General features: G+C 34.9%; 1 protein-coding gene across 1 annotated transcript in view; it reads right to left on the bottom strand.

Annotated features, from left to right (window-relative positions):
• The window catches only part of LOC308051434 (nipped-B-like protein), a 198,798-nt gene that overhangs the window by 114,094 nt on the left and 56,727 nt on the right, over positions 1-27,977 (bottom strand). Inside the window, exons 3-9 of the mRNA XM_080361861.1 lie at positions 16,146-16,289; positions 12,789-12,954; positions 11,787-11,917; positions 7,089-7,188; positions 5,327-5,478; positions 4,106-4,266; positions 894-987 (exon numbers count right to left, since the gene is read on the bottom strand). Of these exons, the coding sequence (XP_080217987.1) occupies positions 894-987; positions 4,106-4,266; positions 5,327-5,478; positions 7,089-7,188; positions 11,787-11,917; positions 12,789-12,954; positions 16,146-16,209 (868 nt within the window). The 5' untranslated portion in view covers positions 16,210-16,289. The remainder of the gene's footprint in view (positions 1-893; positions 988-4,105; positions 4,267-5,326; positions 5,479-7,088; positions 7,189-11,786; positions 11,918-12,788; positions 12,955-16,145; positions 16,290-27,977) is intronic.

Below are 27,977 nucleotides of genomic sequence, written 5' to 3'. Positions count from 1 at the left end.
AGGTATGAGAAGATTGCTCTAAGGTCATGTCCATCCACTGTGTGTCATCCTGTCTGTCTGTCCCTCCCCCCATCCCCCCACCAAAGACTTCTCTTATCCAGGCTGCGCAAGCCCAATACCCCCATCTCACCATCACCTGTTCTCCCTCTCCACCTAACCTGACCATCCAGAAAGATTAAATTTTATTTCAGAGCTAAAGAGAAGAAAGCATTGTTGCATCTTTTTACTATTACCATGTAAATACATAAGCACTGAAAAACTAAATTAGCAAGAATATGCCCAAAGCCCTAACTCACTAAGTCTCATGTATCTCAGTCATAACTTCTTAGGGATAATATTAAAATCAGCAGTACGTATTCCAGATTTTAGTAAAAAGAATTATTTTCTCAGTTGACTGACAGTTCTCTATTCCTTCTCCTCAGGTAAAGTTTTCAGGCTTCATTTATTCTATATATATTGTGTTCACCAAACTATTTTTAATTTTATGTTCTTAAAATTTGATGATTGCAATCAAGACAAGGGTTGCATGTTAAAACATTTTTAATTGGTTAAGAGTTCAATACTCATAATGCTGCTTTTAAACCATTTCTTATGTAAAGCAACTGAAACTATTCTTATAAAGAATCTAATCCCCGCATTAGAAAATATTTAAAATTATCTTGTCCTTGGTGAATTTGAGCTTTGTTTTGAAGTATGATTAGTAAAATTTTGGACCTTCAGAAATTTCTTCTGGATTGAGGCTCAAAATAATTTTGTATCTAAAACTTTATGACATACACTTTAGTATGATTGGAATACAGAAGTCAGGAGAACTAACTAAATACCTCTTTAAACTCTGTTCTTTAAAAATTGGAAAAAAATACATTGATATATATACATGACTTCTAGACTACCTTTAAGGGTTCCATCACTTCCAGCTGGAGAGCAGACTGACTGTGGTGACCTCAATGAAAATGATGCAGCATTCCTTATTGAAGGATCACCATCCTAAAGTGACAATGATAAAAAAATTAACATTATAAACATGAACACTTGATAAAGACTGAAATTAGCACATATACTGATAAAATGGATGGGATGAAAAAGCATTCAACAAATATTAGAACAATATTTATTTATTTAAAAATCTTTGTAATTTAGACTGCTATTAGACTACTATATAGGCAACATTCCAGAGCACAATCAGCCTTAAGAAGTATCTAGAACCAGAACATGCACACAAAAATAAATCTTACGTATATGTCTTCTAGCTAAATAAGCACTTTTGGTTGACATTAAGATTCCATTTATAAGTTTTTTGTTACATGCACTCATAGTAAAGAGCTGAAAACCAGAAAGATGAACAGAAAGACCAACTGAAAGATGAGATAGATTGATGACAACTATACGCTCCCTCTGACAATGGCCAAACAGCCAATTTTCATATGCATAGAAGCAGACTAGCCACTGTACACATTATGCCTTCTGAAGGCACAGTTCACACCGCTTGGGGAAAAGGAAACAAAAGTTTGCTATTTATGGACTGAAGATGCTTACAAGGCAAAGAATAAAAATCCATAGGAAACCAGTTTTTATCAGTTTCACCATCCATGGGTACTTATTACTTTATTTGATTTTTTTTTTCCCTCCCACAGCAAAATGAATGTAAAACTCAAGCTGTGCTATTAATTACACTTATTTTTGCAACAGTGCTTGCAAAAAGACTTGTTGCCTCATGTGAGGCCTCATGTGCAAAGAAACCTAATATTCAGATTCAATGCAATAAAAGATTCAATGCAAAAAAAAAACCCATGCAATAAAACACATGCAAGTTTAAGGTAAGTCAAAATGAATTAATTTCCTGATGTACAAGTTACTAGTTTATTTAATACACTGAAATTATGGAGCTGATTTTTTTCAAACCTGACTTATCTTTGAATTGTAATAAATCTCAAAAATAATCACCCAAATATTGAAGAAAAAACAAACAAACAAACAAAAAACCCCACTTACTAACTTTTTAACATGTTTTATTAGAAGAGGTCCTCTACCCACGACTGCCAAGGACACAGGCAAAGGTACCTTTTATTAATTTATCTAAACAGACCAATAGGTAGATGACCTTTCAGGTACACATGCCATTCCTACCATAGCTGACAAATTTTCACAAGTGCTCATTTACTGTTTCCTAGTTCAGAACTTCATCAAATGGTGAAATGTAAGTATGAACTTATATTCTAGGAATTTTCTCAACTTTATCAAAAAATGGTCCTTAAATTCAGTATATGCTCAGTGAGACTTCAAGGGTATACTTGCTGATTTTTTAAAATCATGTATTGTAAATATACAATATCCTGTAACTATTCATCATTTTTAAAGCAACAAAATCCTAAAACTAAGAAAAATACTAAACAATAATTAAAGTTTTTAGTTTTTATGGATTTAATAATCCTCATCCATAACTACCTGTGTCAAAGTTCACACTGCTTCTAAAAAGCTTGCAATATTATGATGAAGCTTATTATTCATACATAGATGCAAAACTTTAATTAATTCAAATTCTTCAAACTGTTTTCTGCATGATAGCTACTAAAATCAGCTTTTAAAGATAATTACTTTTTACCTCAAGTATTTCTCCAAATAAACTGAACAATGATGGTATGTGTTATGTTTTCATAGTCTGTCAGATTTTAATGAGTTGCATTTCCAAGTTCTCATCAACTAGGATGCAGTTGCATTGCTTGGATCACAAAATTAGGGGTGAATATATTTAAATACTTCCTCTTTAAACACTGTGAAATAAATTATCCTAATATTAAAGTTTTCTAAAATTCTTGTCTTAACCAAACCAAGATTCTCTTGAAAGTGTACCTTTAACATAGTTGGGGGATACACATACACTTAATGCTAAGAACAGCTTCTCGTTTCGAAAAATTTTCATTGCTGAAGGAGAGACTGAGAAAAACATCTGATGTTTGTGTATTATGATAGATTCCTTCTTTACAAAACTCTGTTAAGATACCACTTCTTAGCTAATATTTTAAATCAGCATAATTACTGTATTAAAAAAAAAAAAAAAAAAAAAGAGAAGAGTAATAAAACTAAGAACTCTCTTGGAGTTCTAGTGTATTGATCTTGGCAAGAGATTTAGGAAGCCTGGTATTAATAGTACACTTGTTGAATACAACATTTTTTCTTTGATTCCACAAGCTAATTTAGGAAAACAAGAGTTACCCACGTTTTTTGTAAGCTAAATAAAACTTAAACACACAAAAAAAAAAAGAGGCCTGCTTGCCTGTTTAGTTTTGTAATTACCTTTATGCCTACTGTTGTAGGCATCACTATGACCACACTGTTCAAAAAGCTAATGTCAAAAAATAAAAATGAAACTTAAGCACTCTCCCCTTAAGAGCTGTTAAAAGACTGTGTGTCAAACTTGTAAAGATTCCTAACATGCTTCATCCACAGGATGAGTTGCTCATTAAGAAGAAAATTAAGAAGTTCAAAACACTGTGAGAGAAAGTTGCTGGGTTTTTTTCCTTTAGATTCAAGATTTCAGCAAGAATTTCTCCCACATGAACTAAAGTCACCATAGAAAAATGTCTTATAAAGAAAACAGGCCATAAAAGAGCATAACAGACCAGTAAGAAAAGGTGCCAAAATGAATTTTTGCCTTTGTCAACACTACTCTATTACCCAATAAGTTATTCAAATATGTCAGGTCTAATTGACAGTTATGGCAATCTTCAGAAAGACAAGTTAACTATATACCTATTTAGAATCTAGTATTGTTTGCATCAACATATTGCTACAATAATTGCGGAGACACTCTACCATTTTTTTTAAAATAAACTCACATGAGTAAATTTTTTTAATGTTTCATAATTTTATCAGAATCAATGTTACAAACTCTTCCAAAGGAAAGAAATATCTAGAAAAAATTAAAACTCACTCATTAAAGTCGCATGGTTGAGTGCACACATCTGAAACTCAAATATATTTTCAGCAGTTTTATTCATCAACAACAACATAGGAAAATATCTGACTTCTAAGGCAGCTAAATGCATACTTGCTTTATCATAGTAAATATGTGCTTTATCATAATAAACTGATCAAGGTAACATACATCACTACTTAGCCTGTGCACCATCTGTAGGTAATCTTCATTTGAGCCATGTCTGGAATTATCAGCATGATGATTAGCTGAATTTCCAGACAATTGATTTGAAACTTTATTTTCATGGAGATTCCTCATCCCAGCTGTGACAATGGGACTGGATACTGAAGCTGAAATACAAAAAAATATAAATAACTATACCGATATTTTCACACAGTTATTAACTCTAAAAAATTTCACAGAAGACACCATAATAGTGGATATTAATGAGTTGGATGCAAGAGGTCTGAAATCTGAACAATAATCCAACTTTCTTGATTGAATACTTTTGCTACAAATATCTTGAATAAAATTAGATATCCAAGATTTCAATTTTCAAGAGGACTTAAAACCTAAATTGCATGTACAGATTAGCCAAGTTTCTCTCCACATCTATCCCAATTACAGTCATATTCTTACAGGTTATAGAAAACTTTATAATAATTACAAATTATATAATTTGTATTCACTACCTTTAGTAACTTCCAAGGTATTCACGAGATACAAAACATTACATACAAAACATTTATATGAATTCTAAGCACATTGCTAAACTTTAAGAACAGATGGTTTAAAAGAATCCAACAAGAATTCTACTTACCCAAAAAAACCCAAAAACCCTAGATACTTAACAGGGTTCATGTTGTTCAAGATTTATTTTAAAAAGGGGAAAAACAAAGAAATCCATTCATTCTGAAGGTCATCTTTGCCAGTTATTGCATACCTTGAGCATAATTCTAGCCAACTTAGTCATCTACACTACAAAGATTTGGTAAGGTTAAATAAGCTGCCAGCAAATCTTACGTTACACTGGCAAAAATTAGGTTTTTGCTGGTATAAACAATTGCTATAGCTAACAAATGAAAGTTTGGGGGTTGTTTTGATTTTTCTATTATGCATACATGATAACTATTCAAAATGGGTCTATTTAAGGGAGGAGCAGTGTAACATGTACGTTTTACTATTTCTTCTTCCTTTTTTTTTTTTTTTTTTTTTTTTTAAATAAAGTATAAACTACCACTCTGTACAGTCAGGAAAGCAAAGCTTAAGCATACTCAAAAAATTCCCTATCAACTCAAAGATTTGCATTAAGCATGTGACTTCTTCAAAGAAATTAGAGAGCCGTGAAACATGCACATGAAGGTAAAGTTGACATGAGATCAGAGAATAAAACAATTATCATAGACTTACCTTGCTGCATCTGAGGATGTGTTGTATAACTTGGAGGATGTGAATATGGCATGTATCCTGCAGGACTCTGAGGAGCATATGGACTAGGCACTGGACTGTTCTGTTGTGCCAAAAATCTGTTACCAGCGCTTGTCTGTGGTGGCACAAACCGACTAAAAATAAAGTTTTAAGAAGTTGGAAAAAGAGATTTAGACAAATTTAGTATTTCTTTTGGAATATTATACCTTTGGAACATTATTAACTTCTGTAAGAAACAAAATTCCAGTGCAATCAAGAAACCCCTTCAAAAGCAGTACTTTAAGCTATCAATACCTTCTCAACTTCAATTATTACTTAAAAGCCACAGCTTGAGTACTGCATTAGTAAAAGTAAAGAACAGAATAAAAAGCATTCATAAGTCCTCCACCTAGGGAAAGGAAACAATGACACAAATATTTATTAAAATAAGATCTGCAGATTTACTAAAACAAGATGTGCAATTTCCAAAAGTTAGTCCTAGAAGTTTCAATCAAAGTGATAGCTAAGTTTTAATTATCATATAACAACTAGCTCGCTAGGATTAACAACAAGCCATCTACTCTAAATATGATTTTTCCAGTAAGATTTCAAAGAACTTCCTCTAACAGAACTATATTGCCAAGATACAGGAATGTGATAGGCAGTTTGATAGGACCTGACTCAAAGTCCACTGAATACAACTTATTCTTTCACTGGCTTTATCTTACACTCATCTAAAGATAGGAAGCCATGAAAATAAAATAGGCTTTTGACAATAATACACATACATTATAATATTCTTATATGAGCTTTTCAAAATAAACCAAATAAATACTTCAGAATGTACAATACATGCTTTCACAACCCTCAGTTCTAGATAGCAACTCTATGAAGGTAAGCTTCCATGGAAAGAAACAGCAAAGTATATAACACAAGGATTTTGCAAGGATTTTGAGAAAACTTAGCACATTACTAATATTCATAATTCAAAAAACCTTCTTCAATACCACTTATAGATATAAGTAAAAAAAGTATACTTTTTTTTTGTGCAGATACAGAGCATTTCATTTGCCAAAACAATTACACTAACTTGAAGTAAAATAAGTTTATTTTAATAATGATATCTAATGACTGGAGATTAAATCTGTTAAAGCCCAGTAACTGAGTTGAAACTACATGCAGAACTCTTTCCTCCAATCCAGAATACTTTATTATATTAACAAAGGCCTGGATTACAGGTACATACTACTTGCTGACACTCAACATTTGGAAAAGAACCAGAAAGTTGATGAGGAAGCTGCTGGAAGACTGGCCAAACTACTGGGCCTATCCTCCTCTGAGCAGCCTTTTGTATAACTGTTACAGCATTACTCCATGTTTTTACAAGCCTTCTTTCCCACCTCCTGTCACATTGGTACTGTTATACATGCCAGAACAGATAGCCTCTTCTATCCTCCTTGCACCAGTCTCAGCTGGAGGGGTGGCAGGAGGCAGGGGGATTCGTTAAGTAGGAAAGAAAGTTAACCAAAATTATAGGAGGGAGAGAGAGCAGGAAATCATGAATAGTCAGAAAACAAAGATTAAGTCACTAACAAAAAGATGTTTCTTTGCCAGCTGAAGAAACTCACCCTGCTGTCAGACAAATGCAAAATTTGTCTTGACACTGATCATCTTCCATTCACATACTTGCACAAGAACTGACTGTCACTGTAGAAAGAATTTGCAGTTTGCTGCCCATCCCACCCCATTTAAAAGAAAGTGTTACCTGGAAGGGCTATGTGAGATAGTGGTTTGTTGATAACTGGAAGATGCAGGACTACCACGCATGGAATTCTGAGAAATATTAAACTGCGACATCATCATCCCTATTAAGAAGATAGCAGTGTTACTTTACATGCATTTCCTTTTTAATCAATTAAGTCTCTCATTTCAGGAATTATTATATACAAAGGGATTATAAACTTTACAGACATTAGCATCTTCTACCCACAACTGTTATAGAACATTAAAAGAGCTTGATTCTGTGTAAGATGTTCATTTTATACCATGACATAAAATGAGCGTTCCCTAAAGCAGTATTAATTCAATTATAAATATCAATGGTAGTTCCTTCATCTGTACCTTAGCCAAAAACCTGCTAGTAAATAGAAACATTTTACAAGAGGCTCTATACTCCACACTAGTGTGCGTACAGTACTCATTGTGCCAATAAGTAAAATATTTGGAAACTTCACAAGTCAGAAGAACACAGAAAACTTATCTCCCCTTTTTAGAACAATACAGCAAACAATCATCCTGGGCTGAGTGATGCAAGATATTCTCCCTGCTCCTATAATGCCTTAGTGGTTCCTTTCTAACCAAGGACAAAAATGCTTTCTATTCCACCTCCTGCAAAGAAACACCAATATCGCACCTGTAGACTCCCCACAACCTGTAGATTCCCACAGCCATGCTTTAGAAATTCAGGAGATGTACTAGATGGCAAGCTGCAAGTACCAATGTACTTGAACCTAACATCTTTATTAGGGAGAATTTAAAGTAATCTTTTTTTTTTTTTTTTTCCCCCCTCTTCAATATAGGTACAAAGAATTTCCTAACCACAACATGAGACTGGAAGTTAAAGTGGTACAGGTACACCCTTAACCAGCTGATTTTGATGACAGAATTGAATGTCTTGCAGCTAAAACAACATAAAAAAATCACATGCATACTACAGCTTGGTAAGCTGCAGCAAGTGATCCACAGCCATGGGTAAAAGCACATCAGTAATGCAAATATTTTAAATCAAAGGTTAGATAGAAGGCTGACAGTAGCCCCCAATCCAGTGTTTGGAAGCTATCAATCCTTGAATTACAGTTGTGCAATGCTTATTGATGAACTGATGGGGGAAGCATTATTTGTCCACTAGAATAGGATCCTCAGATTGATAGATTGTAATGTCTTTGTAAATTATGCTATTCCTGATTAGGACTGCATAAAGAAAGTTTAAAATATTTAAAGATACAGAGCTTGAGAGAAGCCATTGGGGTCATTGAGTCCCATCCCCCATAACTGCAGATGATCAGAGATAGATATCTAGTGCAAATATCCAGTCCTGGGCTGCTCTGGGCTAGTTTTCATGTGCTAATGTACTTGGAATACAGCACTTCATACCTACCAGGAGGTAGTAACTGCATTCCTGAGAGATTATCCCATCTCTGCTGGGATGAGGGGAAGAGAAAAGAGGTGACACGGAGGATTTCTGAAACTAGCTTTGCTTGTGTGACTATTGTGGTAATTGAAATCGGTAATAGTAATTCAAGCACCCAGCATGCCCACTCACTTATCACAGCCACTCTCAACACAGCTAGGTAGTAGTTAGTCAAACTAATAACCCTTAACATTCATGTACAGAAAGCTGACAATGTTCCCATATGATTATGAACTATACAGATGAATTTTCACTTTATGATTCAAGCAAAGACTGCACTTTTAAAATACTTTAAAAATGTATCTATTTGTTTTCTACTCCCTAAATTTAAAACATGATTTGAACCACAGATGCAGTAGGTTTTGGTTTAAAAGAATGACAGAAAATATATAAACTAATCAATTTTTAATACCATTTAAAAAACCCTTATTATGTGACAAACTGTTCTCACTTCTCTGTCTCTGTTGGGGGGAGGGGTGACATGGGGGATGCAATCTTGCAATCTAGCTAACTTAAAAAAAAAAAAAAAAAAAAAAAAAAAGAAAAGGGGGGGGGTCCTGCTACCTTTGTTCCTTCACAGTTCTGGGTGTTATAATTAGCTGCATTTTGCTTCGTAAACTGTATCCAAGATTCTTACCTTATCTTAAAAACTATGCAGGTTGTATATGAGTTTCATATTTTAGAGAACTAAAAGTTAGTACTTATCTTATCTCGAGAAGATAGGATGTGCTGAGAAGGTACATTTACTATCATCCAAGAATTTATATAATTTTGTGAAGAGTGCGCATGTGCTGTGATGAAAAGTGAAAAGTACACTAGTGATGAAGACTACTTACTTCATCCTGAAGACCCCCAAAACGACCACCAGAGGACACTGCGCATGCTTAGGGTAGTTCCAAGGTATTGCAACTGATATTGTGAAATAATTGTGTAACCTAATGAATATGCAGTATTCACGTTGTAACTCTAATGAATATGTATGTAACCAAACTGTATAAATGTAGTAGAGTTCAAATCAGTGGTCGAAGCCAGCTTTGGGTGCGAACCCCTGGTTTCCCAGCGCTGGAATAAAAGCACCGCATATAACTACGTCCGTGGTTATGTGTCCTTTTTGCTAACATGGGCATTACAAATACTGGATCACAGTACCCAATACTGACTTCACTGCATGCTGGACTTAACAGAAGGACAATATTCAGAAAGAAAACAGTAAGGAAAGCAAAAGAGATGAATTTTAAATACTAGAAAAGAGCCTAAATTTCTAGCTGGCAAAATGCATTATGTAAGATCCCTACCAAACCCCCAACCACCCTACAAATCTAGACTCTACTGAGATTACGAAATATGTTCAGAAAGTAGGAGAAAACCCAACCCTTGCTGCCAGAACACATCAGTGTATCCTCCTTTGGCCTTGGAGATCTGAATGGGATGTATTAACAGCTAATTAAGGCTAGCACGATTTGCCAGCATCTAGCTTAAAAATCCCCCTATTTCCAGGTAAGAGTGTGGCCTTTTTCATAGAAAAAGTCACACTTTGCCTAGCTTTTCCAAATATTGATTCCAGGGCCGTGTTCCTCTCAAAATACTTGGTCTACAGCTATGCTTTTCCCCTCTTCCCCCTTTCTTTCACTTTTTCTGATTTCACACTTATATTGCAATGTTTGCACTGGTAGAAGTATTCAGAATTATGTAAAATAAAATATCCAAGGAAGTTTTAAAGTCTGATGTCTTCTGTTTCCCTGAAATCACTTTATTAAAATAACATCAACTATTATTTTACGTTTCATGCTGAATTCTTTTTAATTCTGTATTAAGACCTTCCTTCAAACATAGGCCCAAGCACATTTACTAAAGATAAAGGTGCTTTTATTTAATTAAGGATTATTCTTAACCTATTGAATTGAGCTGCAAAAGTGTTTCCCTCTCTGATGCACAGAATTAGCAAAAATTAGAAAAAAATTAACTTGCTTTATCTTCTGTCTTTCAAAAGCCTCTGCTGGAACAAATAATTTCAAAACCAATGTCTCCCTTTTGCACTGGCAAAAATAATTTTACTCTACAGAACTGGTGGAAAACTCTGATTCAAATGTATATTCTTTGTGGAACCACTCTGCAAAAACTGGCAGGACAGTCACAACTCTTCCCACAGCTGGAAAAAAAAAAAAATCATATTCTGCCACAGCTACCACCAAACCCACAATCTGGAGACTGTTTTCAGAGCTTAAATTTAATTATATATGTACCAATGAGCTACTAAATATTTAGCACTGCCTTTCACATTTTCATTCCAGAAAATATCTGGATTCTTTCAAGGAATATTACGTGTTCTGTCCTTAGCAAGTTCTTTTCAAATATTGTACGGCTTTTTACTCACTAGCCTAGGTGAACAGTCTAAATAATCTCATTTTCTTATTTTTCCCCTTTAAAAATGCCTTACACTTTCTATACCCTGTGGATTCCAGTAACACTTCTATCTATCTCTCTACAATGCTAGCAAAGCTTTATCCTCACACTGTGAAAACTCTAGAAATTCTCCTACTCATTTCATAGTTTAGTATTTAAAGAAAATATTTCAGCTGCAAATGAAAAAGTCTCCAGATCTACAAGTAGAATCTGTCTGATTAATCCTTTGCTTGGTCTCTCCCCTTCTCCATCTTTGCTATCCAGGAGTATATCTAACTAAACCTCAGAAAAGAATTAGCTGTCAAAATAGCATCACTAATTGCTGAGAAGAGGAATGGCAGGGAGGAGTTAAGTATGGTTCATTCAACCTTATTCCTTACCCCAAAACTATTAAGAACTACCGCTACAAAGATGCACTATAATCATACAAATTTCAGTAAAGTTTTTTTCCAACTTCAATTATTTTCTTAGATAAATATATGAACCTAGCCATGAAGAGATTCAAATAAAATTACAGGGTGTTTCAGAAAGATGGACCCAATTTCAAAGCAGTAGTGATTGCAAATTGGGTCCATCTTTTTGAAACACCCTGTACTTTAAAATAAAATCCAATCACTCATCCTAAATATTAAATTTTGTAGTGAAATTAAACATTATTTTTTACCAAAAATCCTGACAGAATTTATTTCCATGCTTATTCTAATACAATTGCTCTTGGAAGATGGCAAGACATAGCTTTATATCACGATCAAATACAAGGTAAAGCATAAATATCACAGTTGTGCTCCATATATATTTGTGGTTGGTGTCAGTCCCCTAAAATTACAGAACAACATAAACCACAATCAACAAATAATCAAAAATCCTTACCGCTTTGTACCCCATATCTGTTTTGCATGCTTTTCTCCCTGAAAACATTAGGATTCCTTGCCAGAATAGCCTGCAGCAAGACTGGTATATCTCCCTCTGGGTCATCACTGCCAAGGTTATCTTTCAATTCTCTGGAATTTTGGAAGTAAGCAAATTAAGAGGCAAATGCATTTTCAAATTATAAGAAACCATGAGTCAAGTTAAAAAAAATACACCACCACAGAAACAAACAAACAAAAAACCCCCACCCAACCAAAACAAAAGACAATTTCCTGTTAAAATATACAGGAAAAAAAAAATAGTCTGCAAAGCACTGTTCCCCGCCTCTATTATTTTTTCTCTCCTGTTTAAAGAATGTAAGAAGAGGCATTCCTATTAGCCTTCAAAATTATTTTCTGTTAATTAGCACTTATATGTACATGCCTGTCAGTTTCAGACTATTATAAAAAGTTTCTTATGCCCAATTTTGTATTGTGATCTCAATAAAGGAAGAGCACTTTGGCATAATATCACGAAAGTATTACTGTAGGAGTGAAAATAAGTTATGTGTGAATGTATAACATTCAGGTTGCAGTCCAACATTTTGAGAAACTTTGATTTTAAAAAGGAAAATTGGCATATCTTTGACATCACAGGATTCCCTTAGAATCATCAAAAACGTAACAGGTTTTCTATAAATGCATCTGTGCTTTCACTTATTGTTTGCTTTAATGACTTTTAAAAGCTACTTTCGTTTGATCAAAACAACTGATTGGAACATGTAGGAAAAAGGCAGGGCTGTCAACATAAGACAATTCAAAGGACACCTAGGGAAAAGAAAAAAAAACAAACACAAACAACAACACACCAAAAAAACCTAAACACAAACCATACACCACCACCACCACACACACAAAATATATATATATATGTGCTAATTTGCTAAGCTAGCCTAATAAAAAAGCTATATGTTCTAACTTTCAGATTCTCACACTCTTCTCATTTTAATTTTAAAATACATACATGTGATCTGTTGACACCTGATTGAGACTATGGATGAGCTGTGAAACCAGATTTTCATCCCTGCAAGCCAGAAGGCAGTTCACCTCTTCAGCTATCCGTCCATTGAAAAGCAGGCTTTTTGTTGTTGTAGCAGGTAAAGGTGATGGAAGAGGCAGCTGGTTCAAAACTGTTATCAAAAAACAGAAAGAAATTCAGAATCATTTCATTAAACACAAGCATACAAAGATGGACACCTTCTTACTCCCTCATTTGATTAAGGAAGAAAACCTGACAACTCCATCTGAAATATATATATAAGATTTCTGGATCTTATTTTTTAATCATGAACACACACACACACACACACACACACACACAAAGACTGGACTCCAGTTTTAATACTATAATGCAGTCAAGTCCATAAGTTATATTATTATATTATTGCAAATATTTAATTAAGGGGAGTTTTATGAATAAAAACATACTTTTAAACATTCCAGAATACTAAGTTACTTAATGTTACAGCAGTTTTTTCTTGGAGCTGAAGGCATGGATAAAAGGAAGGAAATGCAAAATCCTTGTAGCTGCATGTAGTACTGTAACGCAACCAAAACTAAACAACCCAACAACCAATTTAAGCCACTAATTAAATTCTCAATTGATTCTTCTCCTATTGTATTCATTTTTATGTAAGTAATCTTCTCAAAAAATGGCTAGTATTGTTGTTTGGAAAGATCACTAAAATGTTAATTCAGTCAATATTTCAGTCTGGTGCAAAAGGAATTGCAGTTTTTGCATTGTTGAAATTTGCTGTTTGATATGGGAATACATTCTCAAATAAATGTGGTTATGTTATACATAATTTAAATGTGCTTTTCTTGCTTTATGTTTTTTGCTACTGACATTACTTGCTGTTTATGTTATATTTATTTTGGACTATGGAAATGATGTTAGACAAAAAGCAAATCAAGCGATTTTCTTATTAGAGTTCAAAATGGATCATAAAGCAGCAGAGACAACTCGCAACATCATCAAACGCCATATTCACCTGACCTCTCTACAACCAACTGCCACTTCTTCAAGCATCTTGACAACTTTTTGCGGGGAAAATGCTTCCACAACCAGCAGGTTGCAAAAAATGCTTTCCAAGAGTTCATCAAATCCCCAAGCACAGATTTTTACAATACAGGAATAAGCAAACTTATTTCTCATTGGTAAAAATGTGTTGATTGTATTCATTCCTGTTTTGGATTAATAAATATGTGTTTGAGTCTAGTTATAATGATTTAAAATTCACAGTCCAAAACTGCAATTACTTTTGCACCGACCTAATACCTATTCACAAATCTTGGTAAAAAATTTGTTTAATGAAATCAGCTATCACAATATTTCAATCAGATTATAAATGAGCATACTATACTTTCAGAGGGCATTCTTAGTTCTACAGGCATAACAAAGAAGTCTATCAAATAAGAAGCCTCGACCAGATGATTTGGCTGGGCTATAGAGATGGGAGTAAGCCAGAAGAGGCCAAAAAGCTTGCCACATAGGAAAAGTCACTTTCATGGGTCCATTAAAACAAGCTGACTCTGACTTCAGGTTCCCAGTCTGACTACATTAGAAATAGCTTCAGAAAAAAAACAACTGTGAAATATACTCTTTTGGCTCTTTCATATTTTGAAATTCTTAAAAAAAAAAAAGGGGGGGGGGGGAGGCATCACAGAATTCCAGTATTTTTTTTCCTCTATATAATGAATGTCATTACCCTATTTAGAAATAAACTACAATTCAAATAAAAGTGTATAATTATTAAAATAGCTAGCTTTCATTACTTGCATTATATTACCTTGAATGTGCCTTGAAACTTGGAAAAATTAGCAAGATCAGCAAAACATATTTACTAGAACAGCATAAATTCAGCTAGTTAACTGAGCCTACTCTATTGCCTCTAGTCATCATGTCCTCTATATTTTTAGGGCAACAGGACTTGTCCATTCCATTACCTTATTTTCACATAGAGAGAAATAAGGTGAAATAATGACAAGCCTTTCTCTTTCACCTACTCCTGAGTTTCTAAACATTAGATAAATACCTCAGATAAAGAAGAAAACACACCTAACACAAGGGCTAATCCCACCAAAGGTAGTTCAGTGTTTCAAGAAACTCTTGCACCAGGAGTTTGAACAGTGACTTCTTCCCGTTAAGTATTTTGACTTCTTTAGAACCTTATCTGAAAATACTTAGTGCTTGAAAACTACCCATAGCCCAGAACCTTATGATTTGGATCCTGATGGCCCGTTATTAGACGCACATAATGATACATATATACACATATAAATACATAAGCAGCATATTCCAATTTGATATTTCAAAATATCAGAAAGACATGAAGTGGAGTTATTTTCCCCTCAATTATATCTGCTTTTTTTTTTTACTGTAGGCAATTAAATTCAATTACTGAGTATATACTTTCAGTGTGTCTTGGAAAGTCTCCAAATTTCAGCAGTATAATAATAAAAACAAGAGCTCAGAAGAAGCACTCTTGGGTAACTGAGTCCAATTACCCTCAGACAGACAACCGAGCTATAAACTCTTGCTTACACTTTATAACCAAGATGCATCTTTGTCTCAACTTCTCTAATTGGAATGGTTGTTCTAGTACCTCATTATTGTAAGGATAAATCTCCTCTTAGTTTCCATTAGAAATTTATTTTTTTTTATTTTGATTTTGCACTACTACCAGCTCTTAATATAGTGATTTTCCTTTCCTTGCATTTTGTCTTCCTGACGTATTTAAAGACAGCGCACACACCTCATCTGCTCCTTTTGCAGGCTGAACAGCCAAGAAAGCATCATAGGTTCAGCTGCTTATTTCTGTTCTAGCAGCCATTCTTTGCATTCTGTAATTAGAGCAAATTTTTGTACTTTGTCCAAAACTAAGGAACTAGGTTTCAAGTATATTCAGCATATTCCACAACTCTCTCTAGCTGAACATGAGTCTGATGATCTCTTCAATGAAGATGAGATGTATGTTTTAGAGAATTATTTTATCATTTATATGTTTTGCTTTATTTGTAAGGTATGCAGATATGTTACTGAATGATATTTCAAACAAACTCCTATATTTTTTGTTTCTGGTTTACTTAAGGGGTTTTTTTTAACCTACATTTCATTTCATGTTTAAATTAGCATATTTTGTTTGAATATATGTTTTAAATTTGAGCAATGACAAAAATAACTTTAATACCAAATCTGATTTTGAACAGATTTACTTTTAACAACTTTAAAAATAAATCTATTTTTAGTATTTTGAAAATGCAGGTATTTACTGAAGAGGCAGAAAGGAACACAGCAAAGCGACAAAAAAAGAATACTTACGGTCTGTAAGACTAGCAATCCCTGCAAGAGTAGTGATAGGAACATGAGGCATATCCCCATTCATCCTGAAGTTCTGGGATGGTACTTCCTACACAGATATTTTAGTTCAGGTGCCAGCTATCATTACTTCCCATCTCCCAAGCACTAAAAATAAATAAATAAATAAATAAATAAATAAATAAATAAATATGAAAACCCCAAACACAACCACACAAGCAGAAAACCAAATTAAAATTCTCAGTTTACTTAAAAGACTTTTAAATTCAATAACATAAGTACACAGACCATAAGCTCAGCTGCATACTAAGAAGTAAATTTTGTCAAAAATTAGTGGAATAATATAGAATTTAAATACCAAATGGCATTAAGCAATCAAAAGACAACATTTTGGTCTCAGAAGCAGAGTCCTTCACCAAAAAAGATGCAAGATAAGGCAATCAAAAGACAAATTGCTCAGGTTATAACAGTACCAACTCAAAAATTGGTAACAAAACTTTTGTTTGTTCATACTGCAGTGGACAGCACTTAATCCATAACCAGTTTAAGCAATTAGCCACTATATTCACTTCCCAGTTTCGGAGGAGATATTTTTCATATAAGAAGCTCGCAAAAGCAAAAGGAATAATTTACAGATGCAAAATTCAAGTAGTAAACATGCAACAAATACAAAATCCTAGTATATTTTTAAAGTAGTAGCTATTTCAAAATTGATCTGAAAGTATCTATTTAATATTAAACACTTTCTTGTCAAACTACTGCCAGGAGCTGTTTCACCCACTCCACAGAAATAAAAGGTTTAGTCACCACTGAACTAGCTTGTTTATTTCCTGTACAACAGCACAGTTTATATTCAACTACTGAAAAGGAATTTGTTCATCCAGTTTACACTAACTATAAAGATCCCAATTGTAAGGAAGTCCACACTATTAAAAAAACCCACAACACCAAACCTGCCCCCCAAAAGATCCTTAAAATTATTTCAACTGCAGTTTCAAACCAACAATTTACAAAGACCACAAATTACAATCCACTATTGTTATACTAATGAAATGACAAAAATTGAGCATGATATTTTCTGAATACAAACAAAATAAATTACAGGAAAATAACTTGATATATGCATACATTTACCTATTATAGACAGGTTCCTGTGTTAACAGTTCATGAAATACTAAAAAGATGACTTCTGTCAGAAATTATGTTTACTGAAGATTCTGAAATAATTGTTTGCTTACCCTTACTTTACAAGCCAACATTTTTGCAAATTACATATACAATACATATAAAGCAAAAGATCACTGCAATTTCCTTAATAATTTTTATCTCATTCTTTCTTATGCCACTCCAATTACATTATATAAGAAGGACACCACTGCTAATACATATGTACAGATTCCAAGACAAGGAAAATTAATATTAAAAGTCTTTTTCCTGCTCAAAGTTTTCATGAACCACTGAAGTTAATTTTTCAAAGTTTCTCTATCCACACACAAGTTAATTCTTCGGAGAGGGAGACAACACAACCAACACACAAAAAAACCCCACCCAACACTGAGGTTAAACAGAACTGGCAATGAGTTGACTCCTTTTGCTGCACCTGCTACAGGCTCATTCCCACCACTCAATTTCATGTGTTTATTAAAAATAAAGCACATTACAGGTGCAGAAAAATAGTTAAGGAAACTGCTGCAGATAGATATGCTGTGTGGGTTGTTGTGTTTGGGGTGTTCTTAATCCAGGAAAAAAACGCCTTCAAACACCAAGAGTAGTTTCAAATGCTACTTGATACTGAAATTTCTTTACCTGAAACAAATACCAATATACACAGAATTTCAGTGATTTCTTAGTTCCATAAATAAACAATTCTTTAAGGGACAAAAAAAAAAACAACAAACCAAACAAACACCTAACTTTTCCCACAATGAGTCTGCAACAAAAAACCCAGAAGAGCTAACAACACTTTTAGAATTTAAGTTTTCATTGAAAGATAAGTAGTTAAAGAACATCTTTCACACAGAAGTTGTATATACAAGAAAAAGGTCATGTCTGATAATATATCCTCTCCTGACTGAGACTGCATCAAAGCTGACTAAGGCCACATCACTAGCCAGTACTATTGGAAATCCTGTATGTAAGGGGGTAAGAAATATGTTCACTTTCCCTCCCTAATCGCCTGAAAAAGCTGTAAACATCAGAGGCAGTCACTACTAATACAAGTTCTTTCCTGGTATTAATGCCACAATAATTGAATCATACAGATATTCAATGGGAAAAATTCCTCCAAAATCAGATACTTGAATTAGAAACCTTCTCCACAGATACATGATAAGAAACATGAACTGGCAAGATCCAGATCTGAGAGTGGAGCAAGTGCAGAAAGCTAGAATGGTCAGGGGAAAATAAAGCTTTCTAAGAGGAAGATAGAGGGAGTTGGTTTGTTTAGCTAACAAAACAAAGGTCATAAGGGAAAGTGATGGTCTCTCTAAAGGCAGTCAACTAACACAACAATAAATGGGGGCCATGAATGCAAGCAAGAAGAAATGAGAATGGAGCTTCTAACCATCAGAGATGACACTCTCTGGAACAGCCTTCCATTAGGAGTAGTAGCATAGAGAGACAACAACATTACTTTAAAGATGGATCATACAGATGTTACTGAAGGGATAGGAAGTGGTTGCCTGCACCAGCTGGGAACTAAGAACTGCGATTCAAGAAGCCTGCCTCTTACACCAGGAAGTTTTTGAAAGTATGACAATGTGGGTGAACAGATGAGAGTAAACAAAAGATGAAGAGAGACAAAGGGGATTAAGTGATGAGATTAGTTTATACGACAAACACAACATGAAGAAACCACATGAGAAATTTGGGTCCAAACACCTGTTATGTTGAGAGCAAAACTGCATCTGTTATACAACTGGCAAACAAGGTGGGATTCAATTCCAGAAACAGATACTGAGGTCCGGTGAAACCAGAATTTGATGTCACTTAGGAAAATGCAGAAAAGGATCTGGGGGTGTTGATCAACAGCCAGCTGAATATGAGCCAGCAGTGTTCCCAGGTGGCCAAAAAGGCCAACAGCATCCTGGCTTGTATCAGCAATAGTGTGGCCAGCAGGACTAAAGAAGTAATTGTGCCACTGTACTCAGCACTGGTGAGGCCCCACCTTGAATCCTGTGTTCAGTTTTGGGCCCCTCATCATAAGAAAGACATCGAAGTACTAGAGAGAGTTCAGAGAAGGGCAATGAAGCTGGTGAGGGGCCTGGAGCACAAGTCTGATGAGGAGCAGCTGAGGGAGCTGGGGCTGTTCAGCCTGGACAAAAGGAGGCTGAGGGGAGACCTCATTGCTGTCTACAACGACCTGAAAGGAGGTTGTAGCATGGAGGGTGTTGGTCTCTTCTCCCAAGTAGCAAGTGATAGGACAAGAGGAAATGGCCTCAAGTTGCACCAGGAAAGGTTCAGATTGGATATTAAAAAAAAATTATTCACAGAGAGGGTTATAAAGCAGTGGAACAGGCTGCCCAAGGAAGAGGTGGAGTCACCATAGATGAGGTACTTAGGGACATGGTTTAGTCCTAGAGTTAGGTTATTGTTGGACTCAATCTTGAGGGTCTCTTCCAACCAAAATTATTCTATGATTACTAAACTCACTCATTTAGGGAATTCAAAATATGAAGCAGTTAGGGAAAAAAATTGACAGCTCAATACAAGATATGTTCTTTCATACAAAACATCAGAACAGCATGCAACAATGGCTTGACTGACAGACATGCTTTGTTGTGCTTTGGTTTTGTTTTTTCATTCATCAACTGTAACAAAGTAATTAAAAGTAATACATTGTAGCAGCTCACAATTAGTCAAGAAGAATCAACCATTTATCAATACTTAGAAAATTTTACATCATCAGCTTTGTACAGTAGCTTTTACCAGTAGTACAGCATTTCTACCTCTGGACTGAAAAAAATGAAACTGTTAGTTAACATTAGCTGAATTAAGGAAATCAAAGAACTGCTACATTGGAAAGCTTTTAAACAATGCATCACAGTGTAGCAGTTCAAACAGAGAAGTAGAAACCAAATTTACATATATACAAAGGAGGTCTTGCACATTCAGTATTTATGTATTTAGACTCTTGCTGCTTTATAAGAAACAACAAATAGTGCAAAAGACATTCCAGGGAGGAAGAAACTACAGTGCACAAAGGAAGTGATACAAAGAACCCCTTAGTAAAATGAAAACAGTGAAAGGGCAGCATATACTGAGAATAATACAAGAAAAGCTATCATCATAACACACAATAAAAAAGTTAAACCAAGATAGTAAGGAAAGTAATCTTTTAAAAGTTTATGCTATGGATAATAACTCTACATTTAAAGTGCTACTTCTGTGTTATCTTCTTCCTTTTTTTTTTTGTCAATTATATATATTCTCCTTTACTGCAAAATAAACTCCAAAGAAAATTACTATCAAAAAGTGTTGTGGTTTTGTTTTTTTGTTTGGGTTTTGCTTGGGGTTTTTTCCTGTTGTTTTAGTTTTGATTAAGTATTAGGTTGGTGCAAAAGGAATTGCGGTTTTTGCATTGTTGAAATTTGCCATTTGATACTGAAATACATTCTTAAATGTGATTATGTTATACATAATTTTAATGTGCTTTTCTCGCTTTATGGTTTTTTGTTACTGACTTACTACTTGCCATTTTAGACTATGGAAATTATGTTAGCCAAAAATCAAATTTGAGCGATTTTATTATTCGAGTTCAAAATGGGTCATTAAAGCAGCGGAGACAACTCACAACATCAACAATGCATTTGGTATAGGAACTGCTGACAAACATACAGTGCAGTGGTGGTTCAAGAAATTTTGCAAAGGAGACGAGAGCCTTGGAGATGAGGAGCATAGTGGCCAAAAATCGAAAGTTGGCAACGACCAATTAAGAGCAATCATCAAAGCTGATCCTCTTATAACTACAGGAGAAGTTGCCGAAGAACTCAACGTGGACCATTCTATGGTCATTTGGCATTGGAAGCAAATTGGAAAGGTGAAAAAGAACAATAAGTGGGTGACTCATGAGCTGACTGAAAATAAAATAAAATTAAATTAAAAAAAAAAAAAAAAAATAATCGATGTTTTGAAGCATTATCTTCTCTTATTTTGCAGGGAAAACACTTCCACAACCAGCAGGATGCAGAAAATGCTTTCCAAGAGTTTCTCGAATGCTGAAGTATGGATTTTTACACTACAGGAATAAACAAACTTGCTTCTCGTTGGCAAAACTGTGTTGATTGCAATGGTTCCTATTTTGATTAATAAAGATGTGCTTGAGCCTGGTTATAATGATTTAAAATTCACAGTCTGAAACCGCAATTACTTTTGCGCCAACCACATAGAAAGTGATTGCTAGAAGTCCATAACATGGACATGGAAAATACTGACTGCCTTCCGTGGCACAAGGTTTGGGCCCTATCATGTGGAACCTCTCGACAACTCATCTCTCTACTGGGTTAATGCCAGACTAGAAAACTAACAAGGGAGAGAAGGAAAAAAAAAAAAACTTTAGAGAGAATGGACAGGAATGGGTAAAATTAAGGGATGAAGAAAGGATGAAAGTAAGTTGTGAACAATTTAGGTAAAGAAACAGTGAATACTCAAGTGAAAGGCAAGACTACAACCAGGGAAGAAAAACAAGCAAAGAAAAAACCCCACACCAAACAAACCACCACCAAACAATAAAACAAAACACACCAAAAAAAAAAACCCAAACAGATATTGCAGCATCTGACTATCAATGAAACAACCAGAGGACTCTGGACAAAATAAAGGGAAACATCTGTTTATGTGCAGTAATACACAGGCTCAGTAGTAACGCAAAAATAAGTAACATACCTCAGGATTTAAACATTTAGTATGTACACTTAAATGTTTCATTCCCCATACTCCAGGGTATTCAGGGTATTCTTTAACTTATTATATCTTTAGATTTAAAAAACAACTCTTATATGACTAACCTAATATATTTCTGAGAAGATATAAAATTAGGTGCATTAAAATTAAATTTTAAAGAAGGGCTAGGGTATTAGATATCTACAGTTTTCTTTTTTAAAAGCATTACATTAAATAGAATAATTTAAATACAGTTATGTTTTATTTAGTTTAGACTATGAAATCTTTAGTTACAATGAAAATACTTTTAGAAGTGCTTTTCATTTCTTATATGTTAAGTAGCATTGTACTGATGTAACCACAGCACCATGATCAAAGTTGATTTCTGCAGCTGCACAAAGTAAACGAAGTACAACTCATTTATTAGCTACTTTATCATTTTGGTGAGCAGTGGACTTTTCTTTTAAAACAGCAAACATGTTATTATAAATTTAAGAAGCCTTGCCTCACAGCCAATTTTAAGCTTCCATATTTTGCAATAAACTACTTTTCTTGTTAGATACTAAATGAAGCTCTGCTAGTTATCAGTCCATAAACTGTCCTAAAAAAAATTAGTAAAAATAAATCAGTGAGAGAGGCAGAAAGAGAATTAATTAATATCCTCTAATTCCTATTCAAATAAGATACCATGACTGAGTACATCATACAGATTTATCCACAAGAGGACAGATTTCTGGTTTCCATACCAGAACTCCAGTTTGATAAAATGACAGTACTTCTATTACAAGTTTCCAGAACAAAATGCTTTTAAAAATACTTTAAAAAATACTAAGTAAGGAGATATGGTTGCCAAAACATAGTCTAACACTTAAGTTACATGGAAAAAGAAGCATACACATTCATAATATAAAGCATCTTAACGCTAATTCAATCTTGAAAAAAGTCAGTATTGGAAGTGAACAGTAATTAATAATTGATGCAGCTGTCTAAGGTTAAAATAGTAATGCAGGAAACCTGATATGAATGTAACCTGAGCAACCAAAGGGGGAGGCAGCATGTGGGGGGAGGCAAAGAGGGGTGTCAGAAATCCAGAAGACTCAGTATTAATGATAAAAGCCCATGAAAACACATCAGCATTTATAAAACTAGGAAGTTCACAGCATATAGAGAATAGTTTCACCTTCTACAATACTGTCTACAAAAAATTAAGTTTGAAAATACAGATACGGACATCCCAGAAGCACAAAACCAGGTGAAATTCAGTGTACTATTAAAATCCATATGTTTGGTTCATAAAGTAATCAGCCAGCGGAATCTGAGTGATGCAGACAAAGCAAGTGAAAAATTTAAAAGTTTGAGATAATTATTTAGTATAATATCTAAATCAGTATTAGCATAATGTGCTTTCCTAAAACTATTCCAATAGTAGCTGCTCAAATCACTACAAACTGCAATTACTGTAAAAAAAGACATCTTAGTGAAAATTACTGTACTGGGTCAAGTGTAAATTGCTTTGGAATATAAAGCAATCTTTAGAAAAAGCTTTTAGAGCAACCAGCTTCTTCCTCTGTGGCTACTGCCACATTCTTTTGGTCTCTGCTGTTCTACTTGATAACAATGATACTGATGCCTTTGCTGCCCATGTTCTAGTAGTGGCAGTGACACCACAGTAAATGGCAAGAGAAATCCCAGTAAAGGTGGTGGAAGCATACACAATGTGAGAGGTCCATGGATTCAAGGAAAGATGCCCTCTAATGCAGGAGCACACGCACAGTTTCTAGCAGGGAAAACTAAAAGAAAGCATAATTGTGCTTTGCACCTGTAATAACTCTTCTTTGGGGAGGAAAGGAATTGATGCAATCAGACCATCAAAAAAAACACCACCACTACATGAATGTCTAACAAGAAATGTTTACCTTTCTTGCTACCTTGCAATCACAAAGGGTGAAAATTCATTAGAACCCAGTTTTCTGAAAAGAAGAAAGAAATAGGTCCCCAAGAGCATTAGTACCTTTTTCTGTTAAAGCTATTTCCTTCTTGTAAGCACAGGAAGCTTTTCCTTTTTATTAATTGTATATAAAGCACTTATAAACAGTGTTCTCCACATAAAAATAACGTCTCAAATATTTAATTCAGGTGCCTTAGCACTAAGAATTCTTTAAAATGAGCCCATATATCAAGTCCTTCATAACCAAATAAGACATTTAAGCATCAAGTAAAAGCCTATTCATTAGGGCAACACAATCTGTCCCAAAAATTTGCAGAAAACCAAATTATGTTTACAAAGTGTTGTGACTATTTCAGATGAAGAGGAAAACACAAATCTCAGAATTATTGATTTTCAAGGAAAATGCCCAATGCATTGATAGAGCTATGTAAATAACCAAGAATACTGTTCCACAGCAAGTGTATTTCCTGCTGTTTCTTTAGAGAACTAATGCAAAACAGAGTCTGTTTGAAGAGCCTTACTGTTAGGCAGCTCAGTTGTCTTCTTAAAATATGGGGATTAAATTTAAGTGAATGGAACAGAAATCTTGCACCTGGTTCCAAAATAAGATACTACTGGCTCCTTCTCATTAGAAAAGTGATACAAGATGAAGTCCTACTGATAAGGCAGCAAAACCTAGATCAAATAACTGGTATGTTTCAAAAAGTCAAGCTATATATTAATGTATGTGCATGGAGCTTAAATTGAAAAACAGGCAACAAGATTAGGAGAAAAGGGAATAACATATCACAGGTCAATATTAATTCCAATATAAAAAAGCAGTGAGCCACTTTCGATATGCAACACACAATCTGTTTATATAGAATTTTCCATTAGCATTTATTGCGGATCTCTAAAGAAATACTGCACATCTGTTTTCTTTGTGTGTATTAAAAGAGCTTAGCGGTATTTTAATTGCTTTTCAGAGCCAAAAAAAAGAGACAAAAATGGTGTGACTGCAATACTTGAACAAAAATCAGCTACTGCCTCACCAGGTATATTTCTTCCCAGTTTTGTTTTATAAAGATTATGAATCATCTGAAAGAGTTAAAGGACAAAAGTGCAAGATTAAATTTGGAAAAGACTCCTGAATTAAATAGATTTTGGTCCAGTGTTTACTCACTAGCTTGTCAGCTTGGTTAAGATCCAACCTAAAAGTCTTTAAAATATAAGTACACAGTTGTTTTTAGAAAGGGGTAATGCTACTACCAGCTAACATAAATGAGACATTCAAGAAAAAGTTGAAGAAAACCAGGTTACTATTTCCTCTGTCATACCTGTCACAACTATTTGTTAACAAATATGCATGTTACAATCTGAAGTGCTCTCCATTTGACAGAGCTGACCTACTGAACCCTCTTAATTGCTCTTGCTCTTCTACAAATCTCTTATCTATTTTCTTTCAGTAAAATGAACTGTATCTAATATCAGCTGCTGCTTGTGTGCCTGAGCAAGCAAAAGGGCTGTGCTCACCAAAAAGAGCACAATTACAGATGTACTTTTTTTGTTGCAGTAAAAGTTGTATGTGGAATATGTAGTACAGATGGGAAATAAATCTATGAACTACTGAAGTAGACTGGGGTTTTCCTTTTATGTTTTAATTTCTCAGCTGCACTTAATATCATGACTGCTTCCAAGCAAAGTTAGGTTTTTACAGTTTAATTCTATGTTTGCTTCTGCAGAACAAAAAGAATTCAGTAGCTCTCAGTAGTGTCAGAATCTTTGATGTGGAGAGGCTCACAGAGGATATTTATTGGTTAAAAAGATGTAAAAGGAGCAGTAATAAACTCCCCAAGTAACTGGATTCTCCCTGATAAAAGTTTTAGCTGCTTTATTTTGCAGAACTGGCAAACATAACTACCCTACTAAGGTATTTTGTGTCTAATAGCTATTAATGTTGTTGTGCCTGCAAAAACAATGTGTATTTTATAATAAAAGAGATGCTGTACAACACTGTAAGTGGTTAAGATGCTTTTCTTCTGGATTGGTGTATTATTCCCCCCATATCTCCTCACCACAATGATATAATTCCTCCATCCAAGGGCTCTACAACAGCCCTCCGTGACACACCCAGTTTTCTCCCCTCACATCAAATCTACTCCCACACCTCTGAGCTGCTAGATGGGAGACAGCACATGCTGCAGCCTCTTCCTCAATGAGGACATGAGTATCTCCTTTATCCAACAACCAATTTTCACAAACTAAACTGTCTTGAGACTTTCACTTCCTGTAAAATTAGCTGATACTTTCCAAAATTATTAGACAGAGAGACAGATAAACAAGTGCCATGATTGTTAGGCAGAAAATTATTAAATAAGTCAGTACTTTTACCAACTATGTGCAGAACCACATAAAGAGCTGCCTTATTGTACACATCTGCACAATTACTGGTAATGGAATTATTTTTGTAATTTTATAGCATTCACTATCCAAAATTTGTTCTCTTTGGTTCATTTTACAAGAGGTAGTTTATACTGCTCATGCAACATACAGATAAGATATACTCTCTCTAAAGGAAAGTATGCAAATGAAAAAAAAAATAATAATCGATGGAATTCAACATTTTAATTAAGATTACTAACTTCTTGCAAAAACACACTGCCTGGAAAGATTAAACAGGAGAGCAAAAGTAACTGAAAAAAAAAAAAAATAAATACAGTGTTAGTGTCTAATAAATAAAATAATTGTGTAAGATCCTTCAAACGTGAAAAAAATCATCTCTGATTTTAGTTAGTGCTTATATTCTAAAATTCAGGATTACATATACTTTTTGGCACACACTATCTGTGGCAGAAGCACACCTCCCTCTCTCCCCCTCCCTTCCTTCGATATGGAAGGTGCAGACACATCTCCCCCCCCCTCCTGCAATGGGGTTAACAGCTTCTTTTGTTTTAACCCCGGAACCCATTGATCAGGGTTGTTAAGGGAGAGAAGGGGTAGGGGCACAGAGGCCCCAAGGAGCTGCTGGGCACCCAAAGCCAAAGTGGGGGTGCTTAGAAGCTTCTGGAATGCCTACAGTCAGATCTGATCAGGCTATATAAAACGGGATTCTCATCGAGGCGCCGCCCCCTTGCATGTACCTCTTAGACAACGAGCCAGATGCTGCGGCCGAGAGCCCTCCTCCTTAAGCAGGATGGCTGTCTAAGGTGATCTCCTGGAACCTGGATTCCCGCCTCCTCCCCCCCCGAGCCACGTGGCTGAGTGATAAAATTTTCTTTAATTCCTCGCAGGATCGCGAGTGCTTATTCCGTGCTTCAATATAAGCACGTGTATTTTCTTTAATAAATCCTTGCCAGATTCAGGCAAGTGTATACTTTTCCCGGAGTCAGGGACGGCTCTGGCATTGTTTTTGATGAGCCACGTGTACGCACACCATGGATCCCCACTGTTATTATTTGCTGCACCTTTAATAATTACCTCAACTGATACTCGAACCTGTATTTAAGTCACTATTGGAGAGCTAAAACCTCGTCTTCCACCAGTTAATCTGCTGCACTTTCTTTACCGAATAAAAGTTTGTTCAGACCCTGTTGTCCATCTAAACTAAATTCGGGGTGCCTCCGTGACATTTTTGGCGCAGCAGAGCAGGGTATCAGATATGGAGGAATTATTTAGAGGATTGAGTAATATCTCTGCAGTAACCTGGGGTCTTGCAGTAATGTGGACCACGGTGTGTTTCAGTCTCGCCGTTTGCTTAAAGGTAGCACAGGATCTGTGTAAACTTAAGCTCCAAATGGAGGAAAACCTTTCACAGCAAAGCAAACAATCCAACGCTTTAGAGCAGGACCTTTTGCGGCAAAGCAGACAATCAGACTTTTTAGAACAGAGACTTTGATACAGGGAATTGACAATTAAGTAATTAAGAGAGGTTCATGATCACTGTGCAGCTACAACCAGGAGGAGTCAGAGGTGGAGACTATGGAAATGATCTCCCAGAACTCATTGTAATAAGAACCGCCATCTCGGGG

The sequence above is a fragment of the Nesoenas mayeri genome, assembly GCF_963082525.1.
Source record: "Nesoenas mayeri genome assembly, chromosome: W".
Classification (NCBI taxonomy): Eukaryota; Metazoa; Chordata; class Aves; order Columbiformes; family Columbidae; genus Nesoenas; species Nesoenas mayeri.
Note: the sequence above shows the minus strand (reverse complement) of the source record. Positions and strands in the feature narration are given on the sequence as shown.